This window comes from Heteronotia binoei, chromosome 18 (genome assembly GCF_032191835.1).
Source record: "Heteronotia binoei isolate CCM8104 ecotype False Entrance Well chromosome 18, APGP_CSIRO_Hbin_v1, whole genome shotgun sequence".
Taxonomy (NCBI): Eukaryota; Metazoa; Chordata; class Lepidosauria; order Squamata; family Gekkonidae; genus Heteronotia; species Heteronotia binoei.
In genome coordinates this window covers 34,846,844-34,865,644 of record NC_083240.1, presented here as the reverse complement: position 1 = coordinate 34,865,644, position 18,801 = coordinate 34,846,844, and the positions used below count along the sequence as shown (strand labels likewise).

At 52.3% G+C, this 18,801-nt stretch overlaps 1 protein-coding gene across 1 annotated transcript; it reads left to right on the top strand.

Annotated features, from left to right (window-relative positions):
- The first annotated feature begins 10,851 nt into the window (after positions 1-10,851).
- PROCA1 (protein interacting with cyclin A1) lies at positions 10,852-18,801 on the top strand. The gene is made up of 4 exons (XM_060259202.1): positions 10,852-11,358; positions 14,611-14,743; positions 16,510-16,644; positions 18,235-18,801. The coding sequence occupies exons 1-4, from the start codon at positions 10,929-10,931 to the stop codon at positions 18,719-18,721; spliced, it is 1,185 nt and encodes a 394-aa protein (XP_060115185.1). The 5' UTR covers positions 10,852-10,928; the 3' UTR covers positions 18,722-18,801.

The following is an 18,801-nucleotide window of genomic DNA, read 5'->3' as shown; positions in this document are numbered from 1 at the left end:
CTGCAAAGGGAGGGAGGAAATCCGTGCAAATAGCGATGAGCCAAGCAAGTCCTGAGGACTGTGCAGCGAAGGGTTGCTAGGTCCAAAATATCTGGGAATTTTGGGGGTGGAGCCAGGAGCCAGGTTGGGACAAACATAATTGGACACCAAAGAGAGTTGTGGCCATCACATTTAAAGGGACCGCACACCTTTTAAAAGGCCTTCCCTCCGTTTGGAAATAATGAAGAATGAGGCACCTTCTTTGGAGGCTCATAGAATTGGACCCCCTGGTCCAATCTTTTCGAAACTTGGGGGGTGTTTTGAGGAGAGGCACCGGATGCTATGATGAAAATTTGTTGCATCTACCTCAAAACACAGCCCCTCGGATGTACGTGGATCAATTCTCCATTATACCCTATGGAAATTGGTCTCCATAGGGAATAATGGAGTGCTCAGCACACATTTCCTCCCCCCGCCCCCACTTTCTGATGACTCTGAAGTGGAAGGAAGGCATCAAACCGGGGGATCCCCTGCCCCCACCTGGAAGAACCTGGAAATCTTACAGACATGTTCTGAACCTTGTTGGTCTCCTATGAATGTATTGTAAAGATTGGGTTCCAGTGATAAATAAGCCTCCAAACTGAAGAAAGACGGATGAAACGTCTTGGTAACTAGAACAGATGTCTTTGGAAGGGCTTCTTGTAATTCTATGAACTAAATACTGGAATATTGTTACTCCTTTGTGATTGGAAATACTGTTTTTGAACTGTCTTCTGTGAATGCCTTTTTGCTACATGCTCTTGTCTATTTGAAGTTCTACGCGCAAGCTTGGTCAGAACACCACTGACCTCTGCATTACACTGTTTTAATGTTTAAAATCTATGGTGTCTCTTAGCGGTTTTTAAAAATTTATACAGAGCTGCACGCTAAGATCCTAGTTTCACTATCCACCTGGGGACTGGCAACCCTAGGGCAGTGACGCACCACCCTCTCCTTCTGACTGCAACCCTGCACCCGCTGGGGCAACAACCGTCGCGTAGATGAGCCCTCGCTTGCCCAAGGGCTGGACAGGCTCAACAATTCTCCAAAGCAGGAGTCAAGTTTCACCTTTAAGACCAACCAATTTTTATTTAGAAGTAAGCTTTCGTGTGCTCTTAAGCACACTTCATCAGACGAGGAATCCAGCACAGTGAACAGAGCCATACATAGCTGGTAGGCAGTGGCCCAGAATGCAACATGGTACAGATTTAAGAACCAAGATTTAAGACAGTGAAGTAAAATTATCTGGTAGGCAGTGGTTTAGAATGTAACACGGTGGGTAGTGAAAATAGTAAAATTAACAAATTGAGCACACCTTTGATAACCTTAAGCGGCTCGTGGCACAGAGTGGTAAAGCAGCAGTACTGCAGTACTGTGATCTGAACTCTGCTCACGACCTGAATTCGATCCCAGCGAAAGCTGGTTCAGGTAGCCAGCCCAAGGTTGACTCAGCCTTCCATCCTTCCGAGGTCGGTCAAATGAGTCCCCAGCTTGCTGGGGGGAAAGTGTAAAAAGACTGAGGAAGGCAATGGCAAACCACCCCGTCAAAAGTCTGCCACGAAAACGTTGTGAAAGCAACGTCACCCCTGAGTCGGAAACGACTGGTGCTTGCACAGGGGACCTTTCCTTTCCTTTATAACCTTAAGAGCATAAAAATTGGTTGGCCTTAAAGGTGCCACTTGACTCCTGCCTTGTTCAACTGCTTCAGACCAACACGGCTGCCCGCTTGGATCTATCAACAAGGCCCCCGAAGGTAACACCAAGAGGCGCCGCCTTTCCATCCCCGGTGCCTGCGACGCTTCAGCCTCAGCGCTGCAGCGGGGTGGGGGGGGGGTTGCCAAGAGGTCACTGCGACGCAGGCAGGGCGGGCTGGCGCGCCGGCGGCTGCAGCGGGGCTCCCACGTGGCGCTCAAGGCCGGCCTAGGCCGCGGGGAGAAACCTGGAGCCCCTGCGCGCGCCCCCTCCCCGCGCCCCGGTACCTGGCGGGCCGCCGCTCGCTCGCTCCCCTCTTCTTCCCCGGGCCTCTGGACGGAGCGACGCCCTCGGCCGCAGGCGGGCCTGCAGGGGCCAAAGGGCAGGCAGCTGCGTGGGGCGGCCCCTCCTCGGCGGCGCTTGCCAAGGCCGGCCCCGAGAATAGCCGCTGGGAGCCCCGCCGCGGGCTGTGCGCTTTTACGCTCGGCAGCTCCGGGGGAGGCGACGGGGCTCGGCGCCAACTTGCAAAGCCATCGTCCAAGGGCGCAGGCGGCCCCCTTCCCTGACTCTTGGCAGCATCCATCCATTCTTGGGGCCAGTAGGGGAAGGAGCCGTCAGGTGGCCTGGAAGAAGGAAATGGCGCCTTCTTTTGGAACCTAGGAAAACTCAAGAGCCAGTGGGTGGTGTTTCAGGATCGGAGTGCTGGACTAAATCTGTGTTCCCTCAACCAGTGTTCCCGCGAAGCTGAGTTAGGGTGAGCGGAGGGTGACCCCCCACAGAGCACACTAATTTATGCAGGAGCTCCCAACTTCAGTGCCAGCAGCTCACAAAGTAGAATTTTTGCCCACAAGTCTCTGCAGCTTAGAGGGAACATTGCTCCCAAGCCACAGTTTGACCATCCCTGTGTTAGTCTTTAAGGTTGTAATGTACCCAGTGACGAGACGTGTTGAAGACAACATACTTTATTAGCTGGTACATCACAAGAGGGTGAAACGTGGTCCAGCCGGGTCCCAAATATATACATGCCCCGGAACAACCCTCCATCTGGCCAGGTCCAATCCTGGCCAGTTAAACTTCCAGCCACAGAGCTTGATAGGCGGAGCGTATTAGCGAGCTACATCTGGGGACCAGTGGGTTTCCCCTAGTCGCCTCTGTAGCGTTCGCTGTGTTATACCCGAAGACTTGGATGCAATGCATAACAAAGGTGCTACTGGGCTCTTGTCCTTTTCTACTGCTGCAAACAGACTAACATGGCTTCCCATCTTGATATTCTTTTATATGGTCCCCTGTAGCTCTCTGTTCTGCCAGCTAAAATTGAGTAGTCTCACCACTCAGATATTAGCAGCCCGAGAGTCATAAAAATTCATAGCGTGCTACAAAATCTGTTAGTCTTTAGGGTACCCCTGGACTCTTGTTCTTTTTTACTGCTACAGACTGACATGGCCACTGTACCCATCTTGATCTATCTCTATGGAAGAGTTTTTGTATCGAGGATAAAATGAAAGTGGGGAAACCAGTGTTTGTAAGCTACTTTTAGGTCCCCCTTGGAAAGAAAGGAAAGGTCCCCTGTGCAAGCACCGGTCGTTTCCGACTCTGGGGTGACGTTGCTTTCACAACGTTTTCATGGCAGACTTTTTACAGGGTGGCTTGCCATTGCCTTCCCCAGTCATCTACGCTTTCCCCCCAGCAAACTGGGGACTCCTTCTACTGACCTTGGAAGGCTGGAAGGCAAAGTCAGCCTCGAGCCGGCTATTTGAAAACCCAGCTTCCGCTGGGGATCGAACTCAGGTCATGAGAGGAGATTAGGACTGCAGTACTGCAGCTTTAACGCTCTGTGCCCCCTATAAATACCTACGTAATTACATAAGATTTTTTTTAAAATTAAGCCAAATGGCCACTGGAGGGTGCCATTTTCTCATTTCTTTTGCTGCTGGACTTCTACCATGGAAAAGGAACCCTGATACCCCTGAAAATAAGAGAAAAATATTCGAGGTGAGATTTGAACTGCAAGAAACTCTTTGCCATGCTGTCAGAGCAACAGCTCGCTATGTTAAATACAATATTACATCTCAAAAGATGTATTTAAACAGCAATCAAACACTGAAAATGTGATTCCCTGCTAGTAAATGTAAAGTTATGTTCATCTGGGCAACCCACCCCCCTTCCATTATCATATCGATGTACTTCCCTAGGAAGGAGATCTCAGGGTCAGGATCAGTAAATATGTGAATTCATGCAGCATCAGCTTCTTCCCCCACAACAGACACCCTGTGAGGTGGGTGGGGCTGAGAGGGCTCTCACAGCAGCTGCCCTTTCAAGGACAACCTCTGCCAGAGCTATGGCTGACCCAAGGCCATTCCAGCAGGTGCAAGTGGAGGAGTGGAGTATCAAACCCAATTCTCCCAGATAAGAGTCCGCACACTTAACCACTACACCAAACTGCCTCTACACTACTATTTGAGATGTCTCCAGGAACCCTCTGTGATTATGCTGGAAAGGTGCCCTGTTCCTCATCAAAAGGCTTCCTGGGGGCATCCCAAATTGAAGAAAATTATTATTGTTGTTATTATTATTTTGGGGGGAGGAGGAAGAAGACCACAGATTTATGCCCCACCCTTCTCTCTGAATCAGAGCCTCGGAGGGACTTACAATCTTTAGGGTTTGTAGAATCTTTCGGGCTCAAGTGCCGTGTTCTACTGGAGAAAGTTTTCCTTCCAAACGTTTCGTTCTCAGCTGCGGAGAACATCCTCAGTGGCGTTGCAGCCGGAGCAGGCGCTCAGACCTTCTTGGCTGCTGTGCATTGAGTGGGATGCAATGCAATGCACTCAATGCACAGCAGCCAAGAAGGTCAGAGCGCCTGCTCCGGCTGTAACGCCACTGAGGATGTTCTCCTCAGCTGAGAACGAAACGTCTGGAAGGAAAACTTTCTCCAGTAGAACACGGCACTTGAGCCCGAAAGATTCTACAAACCCTAATGATGATGCCAGCCATGAAAACCTGAAATCTTTGATGACTTACAATCTCCTTTATCTTCTTCCCTCCCAGCAGACACCCTGTGAGGTGGGTGGGGCTGAGAGAGCTCTTTACAGCAGCTGCCCTTTCAAGGACAACTCTGCGAGAGCTATGGCTGACCCAAGGCCATTCTAGTAGCTGCAAGTGCAGAAGTGGGGATTCAAACCCGGTTCTCCCAGATAAGAATCCATGCACTTAACCACCACACCAAACTAATATAAATAAAGTGCACAATTGTATCATCCCGAACCCATTCCCCCCCGCCCCCCAGTCCCTGGAAAAATTGCCTTCCATAAAAACAGTCCCTGGTGCCAAAAAGGTTGGGGACCGCTGGTGTAGTGGTTAAGTGTGCAGACTCTTATCTTCCCTCCCCAAAACCCGACCTTCCCCTAGTTCCAGCCCCAATATCTGCAGGTATTTCCCAACTCAGAGTTGGCAACCCTACTTACAAAGCATCCAGGCAAAACTACTGTGGGATTTAACAGGTAAGTACATTCCCCACTCCTCCACTTGCACCTGCTGGAATGGCCTTGGGTTAGCCATAACTATCGCAGAAATTGTCCTTGAAAGGGCAGCTGCTGTGAGAGCCCTCTGAGCCCCACCCACTTCACAGGGTGTTTGTTGTGGGGGGAGAAAATATAGGAGATTGTAAGCCGCTTTGAGTCTCTGATTCAGAGAGAAGGGTTGGGTATAAGTCTGCAATCTTCTTCTTCAAAAGGTCTAATTCCAGCTGCAGCCTCCCAGTGACTCAGCCCCAGAAAGCTCTCTTTAATGCCAGCTTTTCAGCTTTGGAATGAGGGAGATAATAACCTATCTTTCTGCTACCACTGAGTGGCGAGGAGAACACGAGAGTCCTCCTAGAACAGATCGAGGCGAGTTCATCTGGTCCAGCATTCTATTCCCCACACTGCCCAGCCAGATACTCAAGAAGGTCCACAGCAGTAGTAGCAATTCAGGGGTCAGAACATCCTTTTGTTGTCCCCTAAGAAATGGTGTTGAGGCAGAGTTCTTCTGAACATGGACAAAGGGAGCATTGACTCTTGAAAGCTTACACCTTGGAAACCTCGTCACTCTCTGAGGCGCTACTGGGCTTGAATCTTGCTCTCCTGCATGCTCAGGCCTGGTGCGTCCATTGAGCCACAGTAGGCAGCTGTCTGGAACAGTGAGCTGGGGAGAGGGCGCTGGTTTGGGCTCTCCCACCTGCCCGTGCTTCTAAACGGACTGAAATAGTCTGCTTAGAAGCAACAGCAAGGCTCCCGGTATAGGCATGCGCACTGCCGCTTCCCACCGTCGCTCTGCCTCTCACGTCACAGATGTGAGAGGCACAGTAATGGTGGGCAGCAGTGGTGTGCACACTGACACTGGGAACCTCGCTGCAGCTGTGTTTGCCCTCACCGGTGCTGGCGCTGGGGTGATGGCACTGCTGTACCTGGGGTGCCAGCGTCCTAGCACCGCCACTGTGCATGCTAACATGGCTACTCATTTGAAACTTTGAACATTGCGGTTAGCAGCTGCCAATGGACCCCTCTTAATGCCATGAATGTATCTAATTGCCTTGTACAGCCGTCTAAGCCTTTGCTACTTCTTGTGGCACTCAGCTCAAGTGTGCGTTGGCCGCAGAAGAAATCCTATGCCCAGCTCCCCCACGTAAGGGAGGCTTTCTGAGGGAAAAGATGGGGCCCATAATGCTTAAATCGATAATCCTGCTTATCCTTAAATAACCCACAGCCCCTCAGCTTTCAGAATGCAGCCAGGGGCTCGAGAGAGGTCTTAAGGAAGTTCTTATTTCAGGGAAGTGAGTCTTTTAAGCTTGCAACACTTTTGGCAAGTGAACAAATATTCTGTGCCCTGACCTGGATAACCCAGGTTAGCCTGATCTGACCAGGGTTAGCCCTGGTTAGTACTTGGATGGGAGACCACCAGGCCTCATTTTGGGCAGGAGCTCCGGAACGTCTACATTTTATAGTGCTCTTTCTTTCTTATCCTCTCCCCCCAAATGCTTCCGGGCTCCCTTGTTCAAACCCCCTGTGAGAATTTTGCTGAACTCTTAAGATTTGAGAAACTTTCTAATATTCAAGATATTCAAAATGTAGAAAGCAGACAGATGGAAATCATCATGCCACTGTGGAGAAAGCAATTTTAAAAAGTATGATGGCAGCGAGGTTTTATTACAAGGTTTTATTATGACAATGATAATTCAAGCAGCGTTTTAAGGTAGATGCTGAGCTGGTAGGGGTTCCCAGGTGGGGGTTCCCCTGCCAGGGAGGTTCCCAACCTGCCGGCCCAATGAACTTCCCCCTACGTCGCCCGGAAGTGATGTCATTGCACTGGTGACAGTACGCAGCAGCTGCTCTAGGCACTTCCGGGAAAACTCTATGGTTTTCCTGGACGCTCTAGCCATTTGGGAGGGAAAACTCTATGGTCCCACTTTGGGACACGGGACTTTGCAACCGTAACCCCTGGAGACCACCAAGGAAGTTTATGATTGCTACACAGAAGCAGGCCCTGGCCAACCACCTCCGTTCCTCTTTTGCCTTGAAAACTCTATGGGGGGGTCACCGTAAGTCCATTGGATGGCCAAATAAATCAACTGACACAAAGGAAAGTGAGGCCTTCAGAAGCACAGTGAGGCAAGGTCTCAGCAGCCCAGTTGAGTCTTTTTGGTGCTCCCTGCGGTTCTTCCTTTAATTCCCCTCCTCCCAAGGCTGGGAAAGGAGCAGGCTCACTGTGGGGTGAGGGAAGCCTGGCTACAGCCTCAGACCGGGCAGGAAGCCACCCCCTGGCTGAGAGGGCCTGATGAGGAAAGGGTTCGCCCAAGCGGCAGGGCCTGACCGAGAGTTACCTCCGAGCCCCCTCAGCCTGAATTCATGACTGCCTTCCAAGGGGGTGGGCTGAGGTGGGTTGGCATGGCAACCGAGGTGGGGTGATGTGGCAAGGGCTGTGGGACTCGGCCTCCTTTTGGAGCTCTCTTTCCCCGTCCCTTTCAAGTCCTGGGGCAGAGCTCTTTGTCCCCCAGCCAGGCCCGCTACTTGGGGTCAGCGAGGTGACCCTCTCTTGCCCCATGGATCAGAAGAGCCCCCCCCTCAAAGCACATTCTTCAGAGTGGCATTAAGAGAGTCCGGCTGAGCAGATTAGGAAAAGCACAATCCTGCTTCCCTTTTGTTTTTTTTGTGTGTGGGGGGGGGATGTCAAATCTTGGAACAGGAGGGGGGGCACCTTTCTGCACAGAAAGATGCCCCAGACTCCCCGCATTGTCCTATGTTGTTTGAAGAGAAGGGCTGTGGCACAAGTGGGGGGCATCTACTTGGCAAACAGAGAGCCGCTGTCGGCACCAATGTGCCCTCTAAATTGTGGAATCTCGTGAGCAAAAATTCTACTTGGTGAGCTACTGGCCTTAAACTTGTGAGGGAGCAATTTGGCTACTGCATAACTTAGTTTGCTCTGGGGCCATCCTTCCTGAGCTAAAGCAAAAGTGTATGAGCTGGAGCCAGCTCACGTTAACTCACCTCAGAGGGAAGAACAAAGCAGGAGTCACGGTGCGCACCTTTAAGACCAACCAAGTTTTATTCAGAATGTCAGCTTTCATACGCATGCATACGAAAGCTTACATTCTGAATAAAACTTTGTTGGTTTTAAAGGTGCACCCTTGACCCCTACTTTGTTCTACTGCTTCTGACCAACATGGCTGCCCACTTGAATCCATCACCTTAGAGCAGGGGTGGCAGCTCTCCAGATGTTTTTTGCCTACAACTCCCATCAGCCCCAGCCATTGGCCATGCTGGCTGGGGCTGATGGGAGTTGTAGGCAAAAAAAAACGTCTGGAGAGCTACCGTTGGCCACCCCTGCCTTAGAGGGAATACTTGTTGGCACTGAGAGAGAACTTTCCTGAGCCAGACAGAGGAAACAAGACTCGGGTAGATGGTTGGCAAGACAGAGGAGACAACCCCCTTCCCTCATGTACATGGACAGCAAAGATGCAAGAGGACTTCAGTGCTCTGAGGAAAGGATCTTGAGAGGCCGGAATGGGGCTAAGAGGTACAGCCCTCCTCCACCCCAATTCTTCTCAGTGGAATATTTTTTTGAAAACCAGACTTTGCAATTGGTGACATTACTCCTTGCACTTAAGGTGAGTGTGCGTGTGAGAGAGAAGATGCTGCTGCTTCTTTTTAAAACGGGCATTTTTTTGGTCTTCAAAAAAAAGAACCGGTTCTGACATCTCCCTTCTAGACCCAAAGAGAGCAGAACCAGTGAGCCTGCTCCAGTGCCTGCAGCTGCAGACCAGTTTGGGGGGAGAAAAAGAAGAGGAGGAGGAGATTGGATTTATACCCCGCCCTTCACAACCAAAAGGAGTCTCAGATTACAAATCAGGTTTACAAATCTTTCCCTTCTCTTCCCCACAACAGACACCCTGTGAGGTAGGTGGGGCTGAGAGAGCTCTGACAGAAGTGGCTCTTGTGGCTGATCCAAGGTCACATCAGCAGGTGTATGTGGAGGAGTGCAGAATCAAACCTGGTTCTCCTGGATAAGAGTCCGTGCACTTAACCACTACACCAGTCTGGCTCCCACAGCAGCACCTCTTATTCTAGGAACCCAGCAGTGCTCAAAGCTGGCAGAGTCCGAGTTCCTAGGAACAGGGCAAGCGCCTCTTCCGCTCACATCTGCACACCATGCCCTGCTCCCAGGTCTGAACTCCGTTGCCCCCAAGAGGTGGGGGAGGGGATGAGGGTGACAACAGCTTCATAGGGCCTGTCAAGCAAAAGAGCCTTTCTCCTCCTCGGAGGGAGCCGCAGTGGCTAAGAGGAGCCTTCCGAGCTGGGCAGGAGCCACGGGGGCAGCGGTGCTAGCGGGGATCAGGTGCTGAGGACATGCTACAGACTGAGGGAAAGAAGCAAAGAAGCTCACAGCCCAAATTACTATGCAAAAGTCTCACAATTCATGAAAATCAACACTGGAAAAAATTGTCCTCACAATCCTGCAATGCTAATTCATAGGAATAACAAACATGTATCAAATTTTTCATCGCATATTTTACAATAGGCCCAGGGCCTTTTTTTTTTTTAGCAGGAACGCATAGGAAGGCAGTTCTGGCTGGCTTGGTGTCAAGGGGTGTGGCCTAATATGCAACTGAGCTCCAGCTGGGCTTTTTCTACACCCCCCCCCCGTGTGGAACAGTAGTGATATCAGAGGGTGTGGCCTAATAGAAGAAGAAGAATTGCAGATTTATAACCTGCCCTTCTCCCTGAATCAGAGACTCAGAGCAGTTTACAATCTCTTCTCCCCCCACAACAGACACCCTGAGAGGTGGGAGAGAGCTCTGACAGAAGCTGCCCTTTCAAGGACAACTCCTATGAGAGCTACGGCTGACCCAAGGCCATGCCAGCAGCTGCAAGTGGAGGAGTGGGGAATCAAACCCGGTTCTCCCAGATAAGAGTCCGCACACTTAACCACTACACCAAACTGGCTCTCATAATATGCAAATAAGTTCCTGCTGGGCTTCTGCCAAAAAAGCCCTGAATGGCCATATGTGTTAATGAAATATGAGTCTCTAGAGTCTTGACTCGCACAAGCGGCAAACACTTAAAAGTCACAATAACCCCATTGGTGCTGCATAAGATGCCATCCGTAATCACTTATAGAAGCAGGGCCTTTTTTTTTTTTGAGCAAGAACGTGCAGGAATGCAGTTCCGGCCGGCCTGGCGTCAGGAGCGTGTGGCCTTATATGCAAATGAGTCCCTGCTGGGCTTTTTTTTTTTTTTTTGCCAAAAAGCCTTGTGCGAAACAACGATGCTGCCACGGGGTGTGGCCTAATACGCAAATAAGTTCCTGCTGGGCTTTTTCTACCCCAAAAAGGGTCCTGTGTCGAAGATATCCAACCTGCTCCTTCCTTGGGAGTGCGAGCCCAGGCCCCTCTGGCTTCTGGGGAGCCTGCAGGATAGCACCAGACCCCCGCCTCTCTCTCAAGTGCCCCGCTCCCTGCGCGCCCCTGCCTGTATGGCCCTCCTGGCCTATTAGAAAGGCCTGTCAATCTTCGACGGAGGTGGGCCCTGCCTCTGGGGCCTGCGGGGCTGCCCTGAGCCGTGGGGGAGGGAGAGGGGAAGTCTGGGGCCCCTCCTCCCGCCTGGGATCAGGCCACCGCTGCAGCGTCTTAAAGGCGGCGCCGGGCGCTGTCTGTGCGCCCTGGTGCTGAAAGCCTCCGCCCGTCGAGGATGCGCGGGGGGGCGCTGCGCTTGCTAGCGCTGGTGGCGGCCGGGCTGGGGCTGGGGCTGGGGCTGGCCAGGGGCGGGCCGGCCCTCTGCACCCTCCGCAGCCCGCTGGACGGCGACGGGCGGCTCCTCTTCCAGGCATCCGACGGGCGGGAGCTCCTCAGCGCCACTTGGGAGCCCGGAGAGGGCGGCCTGAGCGCCTGCAGCCTTGCCCTCGAGCCGCCGGGCTTGGGCGCCTTTCTGAGTCGCTGCAGGGGACTGGAGCGGCGGCGGCAAGAGGCGGCTTTCCCCGACTTGGAGGCGGTCAAAGCGGCCTGCCGGCCGCCGGAGCCTCGCGGCGGCTCCCCTCGACGGCGGACGAAGCGAGGCTTCACCTACCCGGGCACGCTGTGGTGCGGCGCCGGCAACATCGCCGAGAGCTACGAGCAGCTGGGTAAGAAGAGGGAGCGCCTGGAGACTTGGAGAGGGACGGGGCGCGGGGAGCCGGGGAGAGTTGGCATATGTCAGGGGTGGCCAAACTGTGGCTCGAGAGCCCCATGTGGCTCTTTTACACACATCGCGTGGCTCTCAAAGTCTCCACCGCCATGTTGGCCAGCTTGGAGGAGGCATTTGTCTCTTTCAATCACTTCTCCAAGCCAAGGCAGCTGGCAGCCTGGAGAATGCATTTAATGTTAAAGCTGCTTTCTGTCCACCTCTCCCTCCTTCCCCCTCCACCATCTATTTTCCTTCTTTCTTTCTTTCCTTCCTTCCTTTCCCTGCCTTGTCTTGCCCTTCCCTTCCCTCCTTCCTTCCTCACAGCTCTCAAACATCTGTCATTAATGTCTTGTGGCTCTTAAGCATCTGACGTTTCTTTTACGCGGCTCTTGCATTAAGCAAGTTTGGCCACCCCTGGCATATGTCTTCCTCCCTGCCAGGAGGAAAGCTGCTCAGGAGGAAGAAGGGGGATTCTGCTGGCTGGAGAGAGCAAGACCTCCAAGAGGGTGTGTCTCTTGCGCCCCATTTCCCATGGAAAACAAACACTCTCTGCCCCGCCAGAGGGCCATCCTGGCTGCGTTTACGCCCGTTGACGTTCACGGCCGTCGAAGAGCTTCGAAGAGTTCAGGATGGCCCCGCTGCAACGTTGAAAGCATCACGCATTGAAAAGAAACCTTCCCACAAATTTTGCAATGCCTGAGTCCCATGGCACCTTCAAGTTTAGTTCTGGGTATAAGCCAGAGGTGGCCAAACTTGCTTCATGTAAGAGCCACATAGAATAAACATCAGATGTTTGAGAGCTGCAAGACATGGATGGCAGATGTCTGAGAGCTGTAAGAGAGGGAGGGAGGGGGAAGGAAGGAAGGAAACAGATGGGGGAGGTAGAGGTAGAAAGAAAGCAACTTTAAATGCATTCTTCAGGCTGCCAGCCAACAGGGCAGTGGGGCCTTTGAGAGCCAAACAATATGTGTGAAAGAGCCACATGTGGCTCCTGAGCCACAGTTTGGCCACCCCTGGTATAAGCCTTCATGTGCATGCACTGGCTCAGAGAGATTGATGTGGGTACTCGATTTGGTCTGAAGCAGCAGAACACGAGTTTGAGTCCAGTGGCAACTTCAAGACCAACAACATTTTGTTCCGGGGAGAAGCTTTCGTGTTCATGCCCTTCTTCAGATAAGGTCAGGGGGGGGTAGCCATGTTGGCTCATCAGAAGCATGCCTGCACACAAAAGCTTCTACCCAGAATTCAACTTTGTTGGCCTTCTGGGTGCCCCTGGACTCCAACTCTTGTTCTACTGCTTCAGGCCAACAGAGCCACCCACCTGAACACATTTTGCAAACGGCAGAGATCAGTTCTGTCATGTGACAGCGCTTCTCTTTTTTTCCCCTTTGCTGTTAAGTCCCGGATGACTGAATGGCAACTCTGCCTGTTTCTCAAGGCAAGAGGTGTTCAGAGGTGGTTTGTGCCTCTGCCTGGCAACCCTGGACTTCCTTGGTGGTCTCCCACCTAAATATTAACTAGGGCCAACCAAAATGTGACAAGACTAGGCTAACCAGGGCTGTCCAAGTCAGGGCATGATAGCACCTAGCGATGGTTATTTTTGGGGCGGGGTGAGAGAACACCTTCAACAAGAAAGCTTCCCCCTTGCAGAATGCTAAAAAACCTTCAGTCAGAATAAGACAAGAGCCCGGCGGCATGTTAAAGACAGACGTGTCTTCCAGTAAGAGCTTTCCCCAGTAGCCCCTTTCCCTTCCTTTCTATAGCTGTGGGTGATGCCTCCCCCTGGAGGTGCCAAGCTCCTTGAGGAAGGGCCAACAATAAGGCTGCCAAATCCAGACTGGGAAAATTCCTGGAGATTTGAGGATAGAGCAAAGGGAGGCGGGCTCAGTGGGCTTATAAAGCCGGAGAGAGGAAGAATTTCCTTCCGGGCACCTGATCTCTGTAGTTCGGAGGTCAGTTGCAATTCTGGGAGACCTGCAGGGCCTACCTGGAGGTTGGCAACCCAAGCTAATTGGGAAGGGTGCTGGTGGTATGTTGGGGTGTCACTAGCTTCACAGTTGAGATTGCAGGATGGCTTGAGAGAAAGAAGGAAAGAAGGGCGAGCGTGCAGGCCTTAGGGCAGTAGTATTCAGCCTGTGGGTCAGAAGCCCCCTTCAGGCCCATGTTTTTGGGAGAGCGCCTGCTGCTTGCGTCCATGCGTGAAGAGCAAAGTGCCATCTCTTGCATCATTGTGCACACACCCTGAGAAGAATGGCAGGAGAGTCAGTGAAAGGAAAGGATTCCTCCATGACCATTGGCTTGTTCCTCCCAGGGGTCGTTTTGCAGAAAAATAGGTGGAGCTTATTAGTATAACTCATTAGCTGGGCTTGTTTTTCAGCAGGAACACAGTTCTGGCTGGCTCGACACCAGGGGCGTGGCCTTATATGCAAATGAGCTTCTGCTGGGCTTCTCATACAAAAAAGCTCTATGCTAAACAATGGTGATGTCAGGGGGTGTGGCCTAATATGAAAATGAGTCCCTGCTGGGCTTTTTCTACAAAAAAGGCCCTGCTCATTAGCATACACCGCCACCCCACACCAAAAGTAACCCAATGCAAGAAAGGAAAGCCCTGGGCGAGTGAGACCTGCTTGGACTGGCTAGAGATTCAGCCAGCCCAAGCAGTTCTTGCTCTCCTGGGGCTCTCCTGGGCCGCCTGCACCCAGTCAGAAGGCCAGCAAGCCACATAAGAAGTGGAGAAAGGGTGGCATGGGCTTCTCCAGGGGTTGATGAGGGCTTCTGGGGGCATGGCAGAGTCCCTGGTGGCTGGCTGGCTGCCCGCTCTCCTAATCCCGGGATTGTTATGCAGTTGCATCTCCTATTCAATGGACAAGGTAGGTGGGGAGGAAAAGGGAGAATCCTCACAAAGGTTCAGGAGCTGTGCTCCTGTGAGCTCCTGCTGAATCTGAGGCCTGGTTCCTCCAGACAGGATGAGTCCTGCTGTCCAAGGTCTAATTCTTTCCCCTGCCTCTGACACTAGTGGAGTCATAATTCCGGCTCCCCATCTTCCTGTCACATGACTGTGATGCTTTGTGATTGGAGCCCAGTAGGTCTGGAAAACTCAAAGATCATTGGCTTAGAGAGGGTGGCCTCGCCCAGGACAAGGGGCCGGCCAGTAGGTTGCCCACTCGGCTCAGAGGGTTCCTTGCACTGCCTCCCTTCTCCATCCTTCCAGGGGAGCACCGGGAGACAGACAGGTGTTGCCGGGAGCACGACCACTGCCAAGATGTCATCCACCCCTTCACCTTGAAGTTTGGGTACCGCAACTTCCGCTGGCACACCATCAGCCACTGCGACTGCGACAAGAGGTGAGCAGGAGTAGCGGGCCAGGCTCCTTCTAAGCCCCCTCACATCCTGAGTAGAATGTAACTGCTGTCATCTTAAAATGAGCTATGGGCATCGCAAAGCCCTGCATGGTTCCAGATTGCTGCTGAGCGGGGCTTCCTGGGTTAATGAGCGTCCGCTCAGCTGCACAGCTTAGAACAGAGGTGTCGTTTGTTATGAGGCCAGATCAGAGAGCTAGGCCATGTGTGCCATAAAATGTAATGCCAGATACAGGAAATATTTTAAAAATGTCAAGGTAGTCCTCTGTGCAAGCACTGGGTCGTTTCCAACCCATGGGGTGATGTCACATCAGGATGTTTTCTTAGCAGACTTTTTTATGGGGTAGTTTGCCATTGCCTTCCCCAGTCATCTATACCCCCAGCAAGCTGGGTACTCCTTTTACCGACCTCGGAAGGATGGAAGGCTGAGTTAGCCTTGAGCCAGCTAGCTACCTGAACCCAGCTTCTGCCAAGATCGAACTCAGGTCGTGAGCAGAGCTTGGACTGCAGCAGTGCAGCTGACCACTCTGCGCCATGGGGCTATCTGGAGATATTTTACCACTGAGCAAAACCATATGGTTGAGGCCAAACTAGCCTTTTATGGTTGCCAGTTCTGCAAATTCACTGTCTGGAGCAGTGATGCTCTGTATTCTTGGTGCTTGGGGGTGGCACAGTAAGAGGGCTTCTAGTATCCTGGCCCCACTGATGGACCTCCTGATGGCACCTGGGGTTTCTTGGCCACTGTGTGACACAGAGTGTTGGACTGGATGGGCCTGATCCAACATGGCTTCTCATGTTCTTTAGGCAGAGAAAGACTAAGGCAGGGGTGTCAAACTCATTTGTTATGAGGGCCGGATCTGACATAAATAAGACCTTGTTGGGCTGGGATATGTGTGTCATAAAATGTAATGCCAGAATAGTGGTGATATAAACTTCATGCAAACACAATTAAATATTTTGTATTTCTCCCTTATGATCGAGGAAACTGGGCAAAGGAAACTCTGGCTTTTCCCCTCCCTTCCTTGGGGATGAGAGGGCAGAGCCTCAACCAATAGAAGGAAAAGAGGCTTGGCTCAGTAGCTCTGCTATGTGATTGAGAGAGCCTGGCAAAGCAAATTCTCCTTCCTCTCCATGGGGGGAGCCTCAGCCAATGGAGAAAATAGAGGCTTTGTTCTGTAACTCCTGTGCGATTGAGCAAGCCTGGCAAAGCAAGCTGTGACATAGAAGGATGCAAGAGAGAGGGAGAAAAAGCAGACTTGCTTGCGGGCCTTAGGAACCCTTCCAGGAACCTGATTTGGCCCCCAGCCCGTACGTTTGACATCCCTGGGCTAAGGAGGGATCATGGCCAAGGAGCTTTTGGAACCAAGACGAGAGGCCTAACAAGGACTGGGCTGGGGATTTAAAGTTCGGCTTTCATTGATCTCTCTTAAGGCTTTGTTATATCTTGCAAGCGGGGGTGGAATTCTAGCAGGAGCTCCTTTGCCTATTAGGCCACACCTCCCTGATGCAGTCAATTCTACAAGAGCTTACAAGGCTCTTTTTTGTAAGCTCCTGGAGGATTGGCTACATCAGGGGGTGTGGCCTAATAGGCAAAGGAGCTCCTGCTAGAATTCCACCCCTGCTTGCAAGCCACCTTGGACAGGTACCTGGAGGTGGTATGATTTCTCCCCTAAAGAACCCGTAAGGACCAGCTGGGGGCAAGGCTGAGGCTGACTGTCAACCAAGAGCTCTTCTGTCCCTCCCCCCGCCAGGTTAAAGGCCTGCCTGCGGAAGGTGAACGACACAGCCTCCCGAGTGGTGGGCCAGGCCTTCTTCAACGTCATCCAGGTGCCCTGCTTTGAGTTCGTCCACAAGAAGCAATGCGTGGAACCTTACCTCTACGTGTGGTGAGTGGGTTTTCCCCAACCCCAGCCCTTCCAGCGGGGATGGCGACAGCAGGGAGGGCCGATGAAATAGCCTGGGGAAAAAATGGGTCATCAAAGTGGCCTTGGGGCAGGCAGAAAGAGCCGAGGTTTTGATCAGAAGTAAGTCAAAGCAGGATGAGGCCAATTTGCAGCAAGCAAGATGATGATGGTATTAGATTTATATCCCACCCTATACTCTGAATCTCACAGTGGTCACGATCTCCTTTACTCCCCCCCCCACGCAGCAAACACCCTGTGAGGTGGGTGGGGCTGAGAGAGCTCTTGCAGCAGCTGCCCTTTCCAGGACAACTCCTACAAGAGCCATGGCTGACCCAAGGCCATTTCAGCAGCTGCAAGCGGAGGAGTGGGGAATCAAACCCTGTTCTCCCAGGTAAGAGTCCATGCACTTAACCACTACACCAAACTGGCTCGGAACAGCTTGGAGACAACTATGACTGACCCAAGGTCACCCAGCCAGCTGCATGGGGAGGAGGAGTGAGGAATGAAACCCGGTTCTCCAGATTAGAGTCTGCTGCTCTTAACTACTACACCACAACTGGCTCTCACAAAGACCGATGTTCCCTCTAAGCCGCAGTCTTGTGAGCAAAAATTCTACTTTCTGAGCTACTGGCATTCAAGTTGTGAGCTACTGCATCAATTAGTTTGCTCTGGGGCCATCCTTCTGTGAGCTGGGGGCTAAAAAGAATGACAAGTGACTAGTCCTCATGTGGCGTCACAGACAGGGCCCACTGCAATCTCCAAAGCCAAGGGGCAAGCAAAGATTTCTGGGAGGAGCTGCACTTAACCACTACCCCAAACTGGCTCTCTTACATCAGAGCTTAAGCGTCTCTGTGTCTTCACTTTGCATGGAGACGCATTTTATAGTCACTAGGGTTCTGCTCACACCTGCAGAAAGGCTCACTCTCCTCACAGCTGAGTAAAACTCTTTGATAGAGAAGAAGATATTGGATTTATATCCTGCTCTCCACTCCAAGTCTTACAGTGGCTCACAATCTCCTTTCTCTTCTACCCCCACAACAGACACCCTTTGAGGCAGCTGGGGCTGAGAGCTCTTATAGAAACTGCCCTTTCAAGGACAACTCTGCCAGAACTATGGCTGACCCAAGGCCATTCCAGCAGTTGCAAGTGGGGAGAGCGTGCCAGCTCTGTACGCAGGCTCCAGTTGCCCAGTGAAGGAACATCAGGGAACAGAAAAATACAGCATTCGGCTAGAAGGACCAACAAACTACTGCAGCAAAAGCCCATGTCCTGTGGAACTGAAACACTGCACTAGTCCATTGGCTGGCAAATGTGTTATTTCCCACTATTTTGCAATCATTAACTCTGACACTCTCGGCGCATTCCACCTTTGGCCATCAAGTCACGGGGGAGGGATGCTGCAGCTCCTCCCAGAAACCTTTGCTTGCCCCTTGGCTTTGGGAGATTGCAGCGGGCCTGTCCGTGACACCACATGAGGACTAGTCACTTGTCATTTTGAAAATGCAAGCTAGACTCTCTTCCCCCATGGTGCGTTTTCTACCATCTCTCCCTTTCTTCCTCATTCCTTCGCAGGTGCAAGAATTACAGCACTGTGGTTGTGGCTGTGGCCCAAGAGCCGGTGCTGTACGACTACGGCGGGCAGGTAATCGACGGCCCAGCCACGCAGCGGCCATCAACCACATCTACATCAGCAGCTCCCAGACGAGAGTCCACCACCGCTGCCAGTACCCAAGCCAGGCCGAGTGGCTCCGCTCCAAAGCGGCGTAAAGGAAAGGGCAAAGGCCGGAAGGGGAAGAAGAAGGGCATGAAGGTGTCCAAGGGAGCTGGCTCTGTCAAGCCATTAGACGTGCAAGGGCTGGGGAAGGGGGCTTTCCGAGGGCAGAAGCTCTCCGTGGCCAAGGAGGAGACCTTCAACGCCATCCTCAGCGGCGAGCCAGCTGGCGCGTGGACCAAGAAAACGGGCACCGCGCAGCCCTCCTCGTTGCACCCTTTGCCAACCCCTTCCCAGAAAAAGAGGAAAGGCAGGAGGAAGAGTCTTCGGCTGCAACAGCCCAGCTGAGATAAAGGTGTCTGCCGAGCCTCTAAAGGGGCCAAATCCATACACAAGTCAGTTCCATTATGGTCAGTCTTCCTTTACTA

Bases quoted from the DNA above. Each gene is read 5' to 3' on its own strand.
- PROCA1 (XM_060259202.1), top strand. From the start codon at position 10,929: ATGCGCGGGGGGGCGCTGCGCTTGCTAGCGCTGGTGGCGGCCGGGCTG. The intron at 14,744-16,509 runs GTGAGCAGGAGT...TCCCCCCGCCAG, and splicing joins CACTGCGACTGCGACAAGAG to GTTAAAGGCCTGCCTGCGGA. The intron at 16,645-18,234 runs GTGAGTGGGTTT...ATTCCTTCGCAG, and splicing joins GAACCTTACCTCTACGTGTG to GTGCAAGAATTACAGCACTG.